This window comes from Phymastichus coffea, unplaced genomic scaffold (genome assembly GCF_024137745.1).
Source record: "Phymastichus coffea isolate CEN01 unplaced genomic scaffold, Cenicafe_Pcof_1.1 PCOF00062, whole genome shotgun sequence".
Lineage (NCBI taxonomy): Eukaryota > Metazoa > Arthropoda > Insecta > Hymenoptera > Eulophidae > Phymastichus > Phymastichus coffea.
Window position 1 is genome coordinate 815825 of NW_026706873.1, and position 17165 is coordinate 832989.

Sequence of the window (17165 nt, forward strand, 5' to 3'; positions counted from 1 at the left end):
CGAGATTCCGTGATGCCTTTCGCGATGCTCGCCGTTCGTCGCAAAATCTCTCGCGCTCCTCCAGGCGCGCAAAAAAGAAAACAACGCAAGGAGCGCACATGGCGAGGGAGAGAGAGAGAGAGAGAACGTCTGCCGCGCGGCGATCGATCGCCATTCAGCGTCGTCGTCGTCGTGGTCGTCACACACGTAGAGGTGTGCACTCCGCTCCTGGCCGATCGATCGTCTTCTCCCGTCCGCCAGTCCACGGCTGGCTTTAATAATGCAGCGCGTCGTTTTGTGATAATATGCGAGCGCTAAAAGTTTCTCGCCGGCGCAGCCCATTGTCCTTGCGCCGCCGCCGGCGCGATTTATCGCTCGTCGCAATTACGCCGCGGGCGTCGCTCGGCAATTAGGCGTAACGTGCAATTATGGCCGAAGTCGCGAACGCCCGTCGAGAAAGAAACGCTCCGCGTCGCGCGAGTCGCGTGCTCTCCCCTGACCGCCGATCGCCGGCCTCGTTCGGCATCGCTCGGAGACGCAGGCGGGCAAGCAGTTCTGGCGACCGGAGGTATAACAAACGGACCGCTCGACGGAAATGCGCAGGCTGGGACGCGGCACTCTCGCAGTCCGTTTATCGAGCGCGATGCAGCTCCTCATTTATAACGGTTATGGATGCCTCCGGTGATAATCTGTTTTTGCGCTCGCTGCTGTTCCGTTCGCTTGTCGTCTTTGATTAACTCGCTCCGTTCTTTCTTTGCAGTAGTCGCTGTTGGCAGGTCTGACTTACGTTGCGCCTGGATTAGTGGGTGGGTTTTATTATTCATTATATCTTATTCGAATGTCGGACGGCAATATTTTCAATTGTCATTGTTATTAGATTTAGATGTACTTGCGATATTTTCTAACTAGTTCTTGCTGGTTTTTCACAGATGGACACTAGATGGTGATGCTGTCTTTTGAAAAACTATTCTTTCCTGTATATGAAAATTCTCTGTTTTTCTATGACTATTTTTTTTGTGTCTAAGCTGACATTTTTTTTGACTAAAGGTAAAAACTTGAAAAAAATCTTTGATTAATTTCCATTTTTCATCTTGATAAGAAAAAGAGGAAAAAGGTCAGACGAATAGAGAGGAGGAACGAATCAAACAGACTTTCGCGTATAAATAGATTTCGCGAGCGTCGAGCGAAGGGTCAACTTTAGTTTAGTAATCACGAACGGAAAAAAAAGTGAAGCGGCGCATATAAGTTATATGCTCTGCCGGTCTTGATCGATCATCGACACACACGAGCGCATGAATGTTTGACGAGTTCCACGAGTTGACTGACCATCGCACTCTGTTCTATATTTTCTATGCCTTCTTTTTCTCCCTTCTTCTTGTTCTTCTACGTCGCAACGGCTCTTACGTAAACGCATCGACTTATGCTTTCTCGGACAGATCGAAATTAGAGGCACAAAAATAAAAAGAAAGAAAGGAAGAAAAAAACACTCGAAACACTCGACGGTGCTTTTAATTTGCGATCGCGACGATATACAAATTCTCGACGATAATTTAGTAAGTGGCGCATCGCTGCTCGTTTGTCAAAGACGATATCGCGTGCGTAGCGGCTATGCCTTATCGGCCTGGCAAGCCAAATGCAAATGGCTGTATTAACGTCAGACTAGACTCGCACTCGATACCTATCGCACCCTCGCGCTGACTTGCGGATTGTTCGAGGCGATTAGGCGATAGGTGTTCGCCCGGAAGAAAAACGACGCGAGCCCGAGTGTCGCGCGTATCATTGAGCGAATTGGTCGCGATGAGAAATCGAAGCTAAGCGATGGATCGAGCCCGGGAATGCGTGTATGGCTTGCTTGCACATCGCGATCGATATTTTTATAGCCGCGCAATAACAACGCTTATTCTCGACTTCTCGTAACGATCGACGTGCGTGCTTCATACACAACGTTTGGGTTTCGAAAGGACATGAGATAACCATCAATCTCGGATATCGCCGCGATGGCTCGGTGTATTTTCTTCGACAGTGCGGAAGAAAAGTTGGAGAGAGATCGTCGACGAGATAGGAATGGGAAAAAATCGCATTAGCATTCGCGCGCCGAGAATATTAATCGGATCCGAGAAAGAGAGAGAGAGAGAGAGAGAGAGGGAGGGAGGAGGGACGAGCAACGGGAAAAGTTTTGCGTGGCGATGGGGCTGGTTTCTTTTCGCATCCGTGGGTATTTAGATTGGAATTAGTTTTTTTCCCACGGGGCTGCGATCGAAATTCGAAAACTAAAACGAAAGTCACGTTGGCATGGTGATTCTGTATTCGCGTTACGATTGAAATTGCCCGCATCTCACGCGCCGCTTCCGGAAAAAAATGTGGTTCAGCAACTATCCGTCGGTAGAAAAGCACTGTCGCGGTACTTGACGCGGAATCCTAAAAGCCGTCCGCCCTACCGTAGAGTAACGGAGAACAATACTCCACCGCCCCGATTGCGTTTAATCGCGAATAAACATCCGGACAATGCAGTTCTCCGGAGAAAGTAAAAAAAAAACACAAAGCACGCGATGGATATACGGAGAGCACGAACAATGGAGGAAAAAAGTTGCATCGAGGCATTTTAGTCTATCTGCTCGTGGCGGTTTTCACGTGCATACACGACAATCGCTCTTTTCTATCTCTTTCGATAATTCCATTTCTCGCTTCGCTAAGATTCATAGTCGATGCAAGAGATATATTTTTAATTTTTGAAAATAGAGGAACTCTTTGGAATAATGCAGTTGTTCGGTAGGGCACTGAGTAACTGTCAGAGCTGTAACTCAGTAAGAACTCTTGATGACCAAATATCTTACATTTACCTCAGTAGAATATCAAAATGATGTTGAATGTATGTCCATGTTATACATCAACTTCTGCGTTGATAAAAGAGAAATTTTAGCGTATAAAATCGAATAAAATTTCTAAATTAGTTGCTGTGTCCTCTCTTAGATGGATTTACGACTCTGTTTTATAGATTTGATTACTTTTTATTTTAAGTTCTTCAATTCATTTTGCAATTTTCAATTTTCAGGGATCGATTTATCGCAGATTCGTTTTAAATTGTCAAAAAAATAAAGGTTTCATTCAAGTAGGTTTAAAAACTATGAATAGCCAGCATTGATTAGCTGAGTAATGGAGAAGCTTTTAATAGACTATAAACTCAGTAACCGATATACCGGTATTTATGGGTTAATCCACGGGCACTCTATTTATCCACAATAATATATCGTTTTTAATTTAATGAATAAAGCCTGCGAATGTCTTATATTATCTATTCTTTTGTCGTTTCTCACTAGCAAAATGAATTAAATCAGCTTTTACTCTATGCACAAAATAATATTCAAAAAATATATAGCCACTAATTTAATACCTCAGAATTATTGCCATAAAGCAATATGGTCTAATATTTCAACAAAAGCTCTATGAAATAACGAAGCTCGTACGGCATCCAAGAATAACGCGCGTCTAAAAAGAATTTCTCATGAGAAATTTATTCGTAAACGATCGATACTTGCCTTTGCCTACTACTTCGATTGAAATATTTTATTTTAATTCAAGTCATACTTTTTTGCGAAATATAAGACACGTAGGATACAATAAAAAAATATTTATAGAATAACGTCGCAGCATATAGTCTAATGGAAAAGAGCACTCCGGTTCTCACCGTCCTCACCAAATATACTAGATTTTCTTGTATACGTTCGTGAATGTACATAAAAAAAAATCAATTTTTCGGATTCACGAGAATCAACATTTTAGTCGTGCATTTTTTTTTTTTGACGACACGTAAAGTTCTCGTTTCCACACACATGTCGTAAAGAAATACGTATGCACGTGCCGGAGGCTTTTCGCGAATTGGATTTCATTTCATTAAAAGAAAATAACTTGTGCCAGTTTTTTAATGTCTTAATGTAATAATGAAAAATTAATGAAGTAATCGGAGAGCGTTCTAGCGAGTTTGAATTGAAATCCCCAACAATTCGTAATCGCGCTAATGCAGCAATAAAAAGCTCGGGGATATTTTATTTTATTCATTAACGGCTAGGTTGAGAAAAAAAAGTCTTTGCCAATTGAATTTCGCATTCCACTTTTTTCGACCAAACAAAAGCTGATTCAGGCAGCTCTACCAGAAGTAATTACTCGCGCTATCTCAAAATGCATCTTTCATCGCATACACCGCAGAAGAATAAGAAAAAAACAGAAACATATTCGCGATTTGACTCGCGGTTCGCGCGCGCTAGCTTTTTAGTCGCACGTGGGCGACACGAAGCTGGTGACGTAAGATTTCGTCGGTCGAAAGAGTAGGGCCGCATTTTGTTCCTGGTGAAAGGCAAAGGAATGAAAGAATTTTAGGGGTAAAAGATGTTTATAGTCGTTCTCTTTTGTACAACAATATGACGCGAAACGGCGTGGAAAATCGATGATAGCGCACGGTTGCATCATTGCAGAAGTTTGCTTCTCTATAATAAGAAACACCAGCGCTATAGTTACAACGAACGTTCAGTCACGTGATATAAAAGTTACAAACTTGCACTATCTTTACATTCCGCAAACTACGTTTCTCTACAGACAACAAGAATCAGCAAAACTCTTTTAGCTCCGCTGGGAGATTCACTGTCGATCTTCTTTTTTTTTTTTTGCAAATCGACATTTTCATCGTCCGTTTGACGTAGAAAGTGTCTACTGACTTCGCTCTACTTTCTCTCGCGAAAAAGACGCGAACAAAGAGATTCATCTTCTTTTAGGCGTGAAACGGTCGAGTAATTTTTTTAATACGAGCACATTCAAATGATTATGGTAACGGCTGTTTTATTGATATATTAGTAAAGTGATGTTTGTCTCTTTTTTCATTCAAGTTAACAAACTTTTCATAGAAATTCGCAAATTGAATTTGACATCTGTACATTTTCTTTGCGCGGACGAATGTGTTTTTAATAATTGAAGAACTATTTTTTTTTTCCAAAGTTGACTTGGTTTTTCACAACGACAACTGTAAAATGAATTGTTCTATTGTCCTATTCCACACTTAGCGACAAGAATCACTCGTAACATTAAGAAAAAAATTTAATCAATACAAAAGTAAAAAAAATGCGAAAGTTCGTGCTAAATTATAGACGAATAAATTAACTAAATTTTTTCACATGCAAGTACACTCATGCATCGAATCAACAATAACCGGTAATGTTCGTCGCGAAAGGCGCATTCGCGTTGGTTCTCAAGTAAAAGAGTCCTCGTCTACGCGGATTTGCCGCGTAGCCCATGAGTGTCTCGGGTCGCCACTGGCAGGGCGTTCGCATTTCTGGTCGCCACTTGGGGCAGCGGCTCGCCGGGAAGCCCAATGGGTTTGTCACTGATTCCGCGTAGAAACGCCAGGCGCGCTGGTGACTGCATGTTACTGAAATTGCCAATTTCGAGAATTAAATACACGAGGGCGATGATACGAAGGGCATGGGACGTCGATAACCCATGCCGGATGACGAACGAGCAAAGCATCGCACTTACTAATTCTATTGAGGAGACTGTTGACGCCCATCATGAGAATGTTGGGAAGATCGCAACCAGGCTGACGGCCTCGGCCGCCGTTGGGATAAAAGTCCGCGTGGCCGAGTGGCACGGGGAAGCCAAGTCTGCCGCCGTCCGTGTGAATGACGTCGACGAAGTTGGCGTCGTTCGCTGTCAGGTGACCCTCCATTCCCGTGTCCATGTACAGGGGATACGCGGCGTCTAATCCTGTTATCCGACCTACCTGCGATGTTGCATGCATTTTCATCTCGAATGCGCGTCTTCTTTTCGATGGACTCGAAAGAAGGCAATCTTTTTTGAGAATTACCCTTTGAGGAAACAGCGCTTTGCCCATGAACCCAGCCACTTCGGCGCCAAGACTAAATCCAACAACGTGCAGCCGTCGCAAATCGAACGCACCGAGAGACTCCAACCACCTCATCGTTTGAGCGATGTGAGGTCCGACGATTCTCGTGTTCCACACGGCTTTGACGTACCACGGCATCGTAGCCATTTTACTCCAGTCCACGAGGATGACGTTAAAGTTGTTACGGAACAGATAGGCTGCGTGACAAGACAATGAATTTAGCGATTTGGGCGAGAACGTTCTCTTTTTTGGAGGGCTATATGCGTGTCGAGGGAGAAATTCGAGTGAAAATGCGACTTTCATGCTTTGGGAAGTGCTTAGTTTTTCAAGGGTAATCAAATATTCCCAAATTATTTTGTCTCTTTCCGACTCTAGGAGGTTTCGAGTTAGCACGACATTTAATCGACCGAAATCGTTTAATGCGTTGATTATCGCATTCGTATTCGTGGCGGTCGGATGCATTGCACGTTCGTCGAGAAAAGAAAAGCAAAATCAAACAGCGTTGACTCGCCGGAACCGAAGCCGCGCGGTTCTCACGCTCGACGCCGATGACACTCACCATTTCTGACGGTAGTCCCGCTGAGGCCGGGCGAGCGCTCGCTGTACCCGTGAATGTAGACGACAGTCGGATGGCTGGCGTTGAAGTTGCTTCTCCTAAGGCTGCACGGGTTGCCGGGCTGTATGGTTTGCGGTATCGTCGGGTTTCGCCTGCGACACGTGAATCCCGCGCGGTAAGTGCGCCGCCCGTAATTTCCGGTGCGCATAATGGCAAGAGGCATTTTACCTGGTGTACAGCTGGTAAAGTATGTCGCGGTCGAGATTGACGGGGCAGCACAGCAGGCACGTGCCCGAGGGGAACAGCGCGAAGTTCACCGGTGCGTCGCCTGTTGAGCAAAACGAGAAAACGTGGCTTTATGCGCGGCCTGCAATACACCTCGAGCGGAACGCCAGTCGCGCGCTCTCTACTCGAGAGGAAAAGTCGATATGCAACAATGTCGATTGTCTCCTCGCTTCTTTTTCTTTTTTTCACTTGATTTTTTTTTTTTTTTTTTTTACATTTTCGCCGACGAAAATAGAAGCGAAACGTTTCTCCGGCTAATTATCCGCGGCAGATATTCGCGTCCGATAGTCCTTATTTTTACCTCGTCATTCGACGATTGACATGTTCCGGCTTCGCGAGAGGAAAAAAAACGAGTCAGCATTGAACTTGCGACACGGCAACTCGCGTGCCTCGCTCGTATAAGCAGCGACACATATTTCTGCGGTGAGTATACGAGAAGTGAAAAAAAGGTCGAGCGATTGATCGCTCAATCTGTTGAACTACGGCGAAGAGCGCGTTTTTATTTTTATGGCGTACAATGGAGTTTCTTTTTATGCTCGGTTATTTGTAGACGAGATCGTTAAAGAAAATAACGGTCGAGTGCTCGATGATTAACGTTCCTTGTTAATTTTTTAATTGGCCGGATTTGCGCGACAGCTAGATCGAGCTGGAAATAATGTATGCGATTCGGAATTTCGTTTGACTCGACGTTATTGAAGATATGTCGAAGTTGTTTGCCGCTAGGTGAAGCTAGATGGCTTTAATATTTATTTCGCATAGTCGAAATCACTTTACATTATTACCAAGGTATAAACGCCTTTTCCAGTTTATATCAAATTAATTTAGTTTTATGTTGAATCAACATGTTTTGATAATCTCTCTCTCTCTCTCGCTGTCTGTCTCTTTTTCTGTGCGTATTTTAGATTTTTATCCATTTAATGTGAAAAATAACACAGCAATAAAATTGACAAACATTTTGCGAAAAGTAATTTCAATCGCTTGATAATAATGACCGATCATGTTCGCTGTTCCTCAAAAGGAAAAAATCGCATGAGAAAACGCAAGAGAAGTGCAGCTTCACGCTCCAGATACTCCAGCGCTTGACCAAGAACCGGCAAATCGATTAATTTTTGCCAGTTTAACACGCCTTCATTATCGAAAGTGAGATGATTTCGCTTTGAGTCGAACGAATAAATTACTTTCTAGTGCTTTCGATTTGATAGCGTTACGATTCGACATACATATGCAGTTGCAATTGAATCTCCACCGAGCATAAGTGGAGTCTAGACGAGTTTGTTAAGAAAATGCTAATTTCTCTTGTATTACTTGGGTATGCTCATAAGCAGTCTGCGATAAGAAGAAAATAGATAAAAATTATTACTGTCGCGATTGTATTATCTCGCGTACCGATGTTTTCGTTATGAAACTTTATCATAAAATTGACACTTAAGTCAGCGAAACAATTTTTTCAAATAAATAATTACACTCGCTTGCTAGTAATTCAACCTTGACGTCGCACGAAATCGTTCGGCAGCATACTGCTCAATAAAAAAAAAAAAGAAAACACTAAAGTCGAACGCACGCTAAATTGCAGATTCTCTCTCGCGCGAGCGGGAATGTGCCGCGCGAAATAACGAAAGGCATTGAAAAATTCGGCCACACGCGAAAATGCATCTCGTCGCTTTCGTTTTTACGGCACTCTTGTCAACCGATACCCCTTTCGAATACAGCGCTCGGTCTTACTCTTTCCTCGTCCCTCCGAGAGATCGGACACACGCGAGCTATACGCACTTTAACGCAGTCGACTTGGTCGAAAGCGTTGAAAGCTGCTGCGTTCTGTTTTCTTTTCTGCTGATCTGCCGCGATCCGATTAAGAAATTAGGTGAGCAGGTGCGCTCGAGACTGAGAGTTTGTTTAACGTTAGGAGCATTGTACCGTGATTTAAGCCGGGTCGTTGTATTATAATTGACTTGGGAAAAAAAGAAACGGAGCCGTAAATTTTACGGCAATGAGATTGGCGCTCGGGTGCGATTTTTATTGATTTGATTTTTGTTGCGTTACTAATAACGTTTTTACCCACGGCAAATTATTTTACAGCTTCTGCGCCGTATTTAGCGTTGAGAAATGTCTTTATAAAAAAAAAATCATTGTAGCTCAATGAAAAGAATGAAAATATCAAAGCAACTGCATTACGATGATCGCGCATCGTTTCTCAACGAACTGACTGAATCGTCAATTGTAGGCCGAGGATAATTATTGCAGCTGCTTATGCTATCGATTTCACACACTTGTTTAGACCATACTTGGGAACCACTTGTTTGTTTCAAGGATGTCGCGTGCAACGCTTAGTTTCGTCACAGACGAAATTGTCAAATTTTTTCAAGACACCGGAATCGATCGCACGCACACAAGACTGCAAGACAAATGGCACTTCACAACAATAAAGGACAGATCACTGCACGGCAACGAGGGTCCGAAATATCGAAACATTACCTTTGTACATTAAAAAGAGCCGACAGAGTAGCGGCGTGATGAAGCCGGGTATCATGTCGGCGAGCAGGCATGCCTAGCTCCGTCCGACCGAGGTTTCAAGCGGCGACTGCGTCCGGTGTAATCTCGATCTCGCGCGGCTCTCCCACTGCACTTACACTTGGCAGTGGCGAATGAAAATTAAAAGAAAAATAAAAAAGAAAAAATGAAGGGAGGGGGGAGAGAAACGCGGCAACGGCGCGAAAGAGTCGCGCGAGAACGATCCGCGGAAAGGGAAAGCACGTTAAAAACGACCAGATGATCGAGATGCGTAAACATACGTATGATTGTTGTGCTGCGCGCCAGTGTTTTAATTGGTCGGGTAGTATGCTCCGGTGGATTCCCGGGCTCCTCGGCATCTCACGGTATTAGCTTCTAACTTCAGCCGCTAGATGGTAATTGGAAATTCTTTATTTTGCTGAAATGGAACAGTCGTTCGGCTGCGATTAACGTGCGTTTGAATCGTTGCATCTTGAATTTCCTGTTCGATTACTAGTAAACGCAGTCTGAAGCTCGGAATTTTAGGCTTGCCTTTGCTGTTGTCGATGCGTTGATCTATGAATTACGTAAAAATTGAAAATACTCGCGGAAATGTCGACCCGTTCCAAAAGAAGCCCACGGAATCTCATCGACGAGCCATTTAGCCGCAAACGTAAATTCCCCGATGAGTCTGCTCACGCAACCAAAGAAGAAGCAGAAGAGCGCGCACCCGTTGCATGTATAAAAGATATATAGAAAGCGAGCGTCGGCGGTGCCGTTTTACGCTCGGCGTAAACCGGCATTCGGCTTAAGCGGAGAAATCGCGGCGGCGACGAGCGATTAATTCGCGCGTATTCGTACGGACTCTCGCGCTCGAGCGCAGAACATATCGTATCAATTTCTATCCGGCGCGGCGAAAACGCGGCCACGCGCGCGCGACGCGATCGCGGAAACGCACGTGTGCGCGCGGACTCGGGCGCGCGCACGGATTTAATGAATGAGTCCGGTTTGCAGCACGCGCTATCCGCGCGAATCGCTTGACCTAGTGCTAAAGCCGGCAAGACCTGTTTTGCCGTAGGAAAGTCGCACATTTTTTTTTGTTTTGTTTTGTTTCGTTTCCATCCAGTGCGAGATCGATGTTTCATATAATCTTACTTGATGGTCGTTGTCACCGAGTTCTACGACGTTCCAGTTGCATTAGCCATCGATCATTTCGTTGAATTTAGTAATATAGATTACTTGATGGTCGTTGTCACCGAGTTCTACGACGTTCCAGTTGCATTAGCCATCGATCATTTCGTTGAATTTAATTTTTCTATTATCCGCCAAATGGAAGCTAATTGGACTGCTTTCATTGGCTTTTGATGACAACTAAAAAATTTACGATACTTGCATAGTAGAAAATGCGCACGAGTTGGACAAGGAGAGTGAACTATAGAGATTTCACTATCGTTGACAAGCGTATCCGTCACTCATCAAAGTAGTAAAGTAATCGTAAACTCGTAATTTACAGCTATTTCTTTCAGCGAGCTTCAAATATCTCAGCTTTTTTACGCAACGTCTAATCAAACATCAATCGTCATCCATTTCTTATCTCCACAGCTCCCACTGACCAAACCATTTGTATGGCTAAGTGAAGAACTGCTCAAGAATAGTTCAACATCCTTTCTGCGGTTAAATATTCGATCGTCCTCTTATCAATCATCGCAAGGCGAATCGGTCGCGAGCGAGCGACTGACCGATCAAGGCCGGGCATAGAAAGAGAGCACGATGAAAAAGTGGGGCGAGCAAGAGAGCGTCGCGAGAGAAAGGAGGAGCTGCTGCTGCGCGCGGTAATGACTGCCCCTTCGCACGCACGCACTCGGGAGTTTCGCCGCGCACAGGTGGGGTCCAGATAAAGAGAGAGAGAGAGAGAGAGAGAGAGAGAGAGAGAGAGAGAGAGAGAGAGAGAGAGAGAGAGAGAGAGAGTTGGACTCACTGGATTACGCGACGCGGAACTGGATTACCTGCGGTAATGCCGAGCTTAAGTTTGTCCCTCTCGTTATAACTCGTTTGATACTTTCGTGTAATCGGCAAGCACACGAGCAATCAAGCAATCGCTTTAACCAGCCAAGCGATCGCTCTGATCAGTTGGATAATTTTGGTAGCTCGTTAAAACGATTGCTCGATCTCGTGGTTTTTTTTCCAGAAAAAGCTGGGATGCACGAGGGAATTCGCGTGAAAAGAACTGTTGCGGCTACGGTGTTTTTTTTATAACTTTGTGCATACTCACGCCGCTGTAGCAACGCGACAGTTATTCTTTGAGAAATTTGCAAACAGGAGACTGACAATGTTGCATCTCGTCGGTGGTTCCCTTAATTACCAGCTGCTTGAACAGTTGCGGGCGCGCGCGAGCAATTTTTACGCTAACAAAAGCGGCAAACACCGGCGGACGTAAATATTCATGTCCCGCAGTGAATTTTGCGAGCGAATGATTATTCACCTCGGCAAACGTGGCATCTCGCGAGACGAGAAACGAAACAAAAGCAAGTGCGTGGGTTCGTACGATAATTTTGGCGCACAGGAGGATCTGCATAATGGCACTGCCCCGCGAAAAGACATGTCACGTAAATTAGAGATTACCGTCTCCGTCTCACTCTTGAATTCACCGACGGTCCTGTAACGGTGAAAAAGAAAGGTGGAAATTTCTGAGGATAAAATATGTCGAATTTCATTGCCAAGATAATACTTAACTTTTCGACACTTTTTTTTTACTCCCTGCTATCTCGAAGTTAATTTCTTTACCCTTCGACTTGAAAGGACGTCCGCCTTTGTTTGGCAATCGAATTATGAGATTGATACGAAATTTCCTTGAAAGAGTTATTTGTTTGAGATAATATTGTATGGTAATTCTAAGGAGAATATCATTACTAGGATATCGATTTGCGAAATGTGGTTTTCGGTCTGTGATAAATTTTCACGTGTAAATTACAACTAATCAATTTCGGATTGGTCAATAAATAGCTTATTACCACATGCAGTAACTATTTCATTTTAAGTCCGATTATCCAGACAAATTACATTTTACGCTTCAAGTATTTAGTAATTATAGAAATATCATTAATAATGTACAATCAAGACTAAGCTCGTGATAAAAAGTAAATTAAAGCTGCTACTCGAAAGAAAGAAAGCTCGAAAAAAATCACGAAAAAATGAACGTCACGATATAATTAGATTACGTAACAGGTCGTTGAACTTTTAAATATTATTCAAATGCGTCGATAGAATAATGACTGAATTCAAATAATCAGCATAAAAATATTAGCAAAGTATCACCAGAAAAAACTAATTTACTATGATAAGAATATTCCTTGAAGATGTTAAGCCGAGCGCAAGAGCTTTATTATGATCGAGCGCTCCGTAATTGCTTTATCTATACGAGCGCGCACATACACACACACATACCCTCACTTGGTGCCCTTTATTGGTCTAACTTTCTCCCTTTGTCTCTAACGCATCGTAATTTATCGCCCGGCAAATTGATGCTCTTTGATGCCTTGCCTCGCGTGATTATTGTTTTACGAGACTTTTGGACTTGCGCGATTGTTCTTCGTTCTTCAGAGAGGATTACAGTAGTTTGGTGCGCGACGATGAGATGCCGCATGATTATACTTCAAGAGTACGCTTCGCCCTAACCAAAAAGAACTTTCGGAAATGTACGTAAGCGTCGATCTCGTGTACCTTTCGTGAGAATGCCTTCCAAGGTGACACGTACCGAAAAATGAAATTTCTAAACAAGCAGACTTTTTCAAAAATTGCACTCTCTCCAAACTCTATTCGGAACTCTATTCAACCCTACTTCCAGCTTATCAATTCAGCAGCAGTTGTCGCGCGCGGCTTCGAACAAATCAGCGTAAGCGGCTTTCTGCACGTGCTGTGGCTTCGAAGGTTTCCCCTCCCTCGCTTGTTCGCGCGCTCCGCGCCGCCAGAGTATTGCATTACGGGGCGAAGAGAAAGAAAAAAGCACCGGCGTCGTCGTTCGTGAGGCACTTCATGATTGCACTGGTCGGTTCGACAAGTACCGCGAGTAGCATTACAACATGCGGATGATAAAACTTCCTTTTTAGTGCTACTCTATAAACTCTATTTGTCAAAATGTACGGAGGATGAAGACGAATGGTTGGACCTCGTCTGAAAACGAATTTTATCCGCACGAGAATCCATTAACATGTCCACAGATAAAGAGGAAATAAGAAATCACTAAACCCGAAGCATCAGGCCAAGAGAATAAGTCCGCTCTTCCTCCTTCCAACACAGAAAAAAAGTCAAACTAATCACTCGGTAACCGCGATAAATTCCACGAAAGAGGCCGTAGCTCAAAGTCACCCGGACGAAAGTAAAGAGAGGAAACAAAAAAAGAAAGCGAGAATTCGCGCTCGCGCGCGCGAGAGAGAGAGAGAGTTTTCGGGTAGTGGGGATATTTTGCGCATCATCCCCCTAATATCCTCGCGAGCCACCCTGACCTATATCTCTGGCGTGGTCCAGCAGCGCCGCGCACACGTACACTGTCGACTTCGATTTTCCCAACGAAAAACGCTTTAATTGCCACGTGCCGAAAAGAGAGAGAGAGAGAAAAGGAAATCTTATCGCTTGTACGTCGGAAAAGTGTAGCCAGGAAGAGAGAATTGATTCGCTGTACAGCGTCCGGCTTGGTTTACTCACGCGCTTGGTACCCGCGCGTGTATATATATATATATAGCCTTTTGATATACGTACTACCGGCTAGACGGTATTATCTCTTGGAGATTGGATGTCGCCATCGTGCAAAATTAATATCTTGTTTTTCCACTGGAAAATCGATGCTTCTCTCAAGTTTATTTTTCAACTGGGTATCTGACGGTGTATTAATAAAATAAAAGGACCTTCAATCTTTGATCTTTGAAAATTAAATAGTTTTTCACAAGACTTTCTGCACCCTAGCCTATTCATCTTGCGAATGAAACATCAAAGCGTTCTAAGTGTTCTAAGCGAGTCGCCTTCATTGCTTATGAGCGAATAATAAATAGGCGCAATGAACGGAAGACGAAAGTGAAAGAGTTTTTAGTGGCTTTGGATATCCGTGGAATTTTATCTGCGTCTGTATTGATTTTTCGTTGTTATAGAGATGGATATTTTTTATCTATTTTATCTTACGAAAAATTCAAGTACCAAGGTGAAAAATTGATCTTTGAATAAAACTGTTTATGGTAATCTAGAGCTATAATTTGTTTTTTAACGTGTGCTCGACTGTATAAGAACTCGTCGCTAGATAGAATAATAATTCTTCAGAATGTACGCGCGTTCAAAATGTGTGTATGTGATAATTTTTCTTAGTTTAATAAACATGCTTTTTTCAACTAAGTGCAATATTCAAAATAATTAATTGAACATAGTCACATATTGATTCCAACATGTGGCTGTAACAAGGCTCCGTGCGCGAAGACTTGATTTACGAAGGCTCGGGACAGCAAGCCTGCTTTAAATCTCGTCTCGACGCGACATATTGAAAAGTAAAGTTGGATACGCGCGCAAGAAAGTGATTTCAGCCTCGTGTGGCCTCTTTCTCCCACTCGTATCGAAATGTACTATTCATCCTGTCTACAAATTTGAATACAACAAAACGTACGCCCACTGACTCCAAATCATTTGTTCCAGGACAAACTGTTGAACAAGCTCGAGGAGAACGAGCCAGAAATGGCTTCATCCCAAGAAGACGAGGTAAGCTAAAAAAGAAAACAATGAAAACTTGTACAAGTGTTCGAATACCCGCGCGGAACCACGTAAGTTCCCGGTCGTAAAACAAAATCCAGAACTTGCGCCAGACTTTTTCCCGTGATTTATTAACATTTGTATAGAAGATCTTCCCGACACACGAGACCAATAAACCTGGCGCCACGCGCGTCGTACCGCTTTTCTCGTTGGCCTGCATCTGGTGTAAAGGAAAGAAAAAAAAAAAAACAGAAAAAAAACGAGTGGAGTGCGGAATAAAAAATGGAACGAGAGAGCGTACGTTTGAGCGATTCCCTGGATTGACGTACTCGAAGAAAATACAATTCCTTTCGACGTACGAGCATCAACGAATGACAATAGATAGAGTCGAAACTCCGCGCTGACAATGAGGTAGGCAGGAAGAGAAAAGGCGCGTCTCTCGCGTACCCGCCAGAACTATCCCTTTCAATTTGCTTTGCCAGCCTAACGAGGTTAACTCTGCCTTGGCGACGGCGAGAGCCTAATTTTCAACCCGACGACGGTAGCAAAATAAAGCCTCCCTTGGGCTCGTTCTATAGGTCGCTATAATCAAAATTGAATCATACAGCGAGCTTTTGTGTATACGATAGCATGCATGTCGTGTGATATTAAGGACTTCAGATTTATTCACTTTTTCAACTACTTGGATTTGCTGAATGAACTTTAACTTACATAAAATTGGAGATTTATCATGGGTTTTCACGCTTCCTAAGTGCCATGACACGTTGACTCTTGCAAAAAGCAAATTAGAAGTAATCGACGTATCGTTTAACTAATAAAACCTTATAAGCAAACAGTAAAATGTAAGAAAACACTGCTACGTGCTTCAGTAAATTGCCGACCACTAGAAAACATTTTCTCAAGCATCAAAATGAAAAGTCAACACGAACACGCAATGAATAATTGCAAAATGCGGTAGCTTATATTACACACGCGAGACATAATTCATGTGCTTTACGGCACTGTCTTTATGAGCGCAAGTAAAAGATAAAAAAACGCGAGTCGATAATTCAATGAATGCATCGCGTCTACTTGCATTGCGGTTCAAGCGTCCGATGATTAACGTGTTGTTCGTGCGCTAACAGCGCTTATTACTGAACTCATTGGTAGTCGCAATTTTTCTGAGAATGGGAGTGTTTAAACGACGAGAAGGTTAATTTCGGAATATCAATTATTTTGTTTTAATTTTTAATGTTCGGTCGGCGAATAAATTTTATTGATAAGAATACAATATGAAAATTATCGTCGATATTTAATCACGAATGAAAGTATAACGATGCATTTTATAACATGAAAGCTAGTTTTTAATATTTAATAAAATCAATAAATTACGAACTTTATCTCTACTTTCGAATCGCTAAATGAGCTTTAATTTTATCTGGAATTGCATTAGCTTATTTTGTTTTGTGAGCTGAATCCATCATGGAATAAAATTTTAAATTAATTCCATTTGTATCCGATTAATTAGAAAATTTTCTGCGACTAATACACGAACCATCTTTATTAAGAAATGTTAACGCATCACGCGTCCCTAGCGCCTGCAGATCTTTATATTATTATTATCTTCGAAATTGGAATGTGAATTTGATGCACAAGCTCCCCTTAAACACTAAAAATATTAAAAAATAAATTCAGCAGCTGCGAATTTCAACATCTGTAACGCGAAGCGGCAACGGCGCCGACGGACACGCTAATTATCGCAGTGTGACGCTCAATTACAGCTTATCGACCACAGAGATCAACTAGTCTTACGGACGCGTTATTACACAATGTCAAATTTATGAATAGTCGGAAATCCTTTCGATAATTTTGTTTCTACGAATTTTCGCGAACAAATATTCGCGCAAAAATTATTTTAGTTTTTGTAGCTTTGTCTAATATAAAGTCAAGTTCAGAGTCGAGGCGTAGCATCCGCGAACATGAAGTTGTTCTTTTTGATTTTTCTCGTTGCTGCTGTATATTCATCGTAGGCACCTTAATCGTAAGTACAGTTTGTTATTTACTAAAATTGAAAATGAGAATCTCGTAAAAGTTTATTTATTTGCATTATTCCGATAGAATATTGGATATGTTGTAGCATATTTAAGATCCAGTTATCATGGTAATTATTCTTGTGAAATTATTATAATTGCGAAATGATGGCTAATTAACATTCGATATTTTTCGGCAGTAAAGAACACCGTTATCACCTTCAGGTAATAA

General features: G+C 42.7%; 2 protein-coding genes across 2 annotated transcripts in view; one reads left to right on the forward strand and one right to left on the reverse strand.

Annotated features, from left to right (window-relative positions):
• LOC131667066 (zinc finger CCCH domain-containing protein 18) overlaps positions 1 to 17165 on the forward strand; it is a 38332-nt gene that overhangs the window by 10911 nt on the left and 10256 nt on the right. The window contains exon 3 of the mRNA XM_058940253.1: positions 14871 to 14933. Within this exon, the coding sequence (XP_058796236.1) occupies positions 14871 to 14933 (63 nt within the window). The remainder of the gene's footprint in view (positions 1 to 14870; positions 14934 to 17165) is intronic.
• LOC131667067 (hepatic triacylglycerol lipase) lies at positions 4424 to 9270 on the reverse strand. The gene is made up of 6 exons (XM_058940254.1): positions 9183 to 9270; positions 6654 to 6753; positions 6429 to 6577; positions 5831 to 6066; positions 5503 to 5746; positions 4424 to 5395 (listed from the first exon to the last, which is right to left on the reverse strand). The coding sequence occupies exons 1-6, from the start codon at positions 9235 to 9237 to the stop codon at positions 5166 to 5168; spliced, it is 1014 nt and encodes a 337-aa protein (XP_058796237.1). The 5' UTR covers positions 9238 to 9270; the 3' UTR covers positions 4424 to 5165.

What these genes read in the sequence shown, in the direction of transcription:
- LOC131667067 (XM_058940254.1), bottom strand. Translation starts at nt 9,237, where the DNA reads ATGATACCCGGCTTCATCACGCCGCTACTCTGTCGGCTCTTTTTAATG. An exon ending in AAGCGCTGTTTCCTCAAAGG is followed by an intron (nt 5,747 to 5,830) that starts GTAATTCTCAAA and finishes GCAACATCGCAG; the next exon opens with GTAGGTCGGATAACAGGATT. An exon ending in CAGTCTCCTCAATAGAATTA is followed by an intron (nt 5,396 to 5,502) that starts GTAAGTGCGATG and finishes TGGCAATTTCAG; the next exon opens with TAACATGCAGTCACCAGCGC.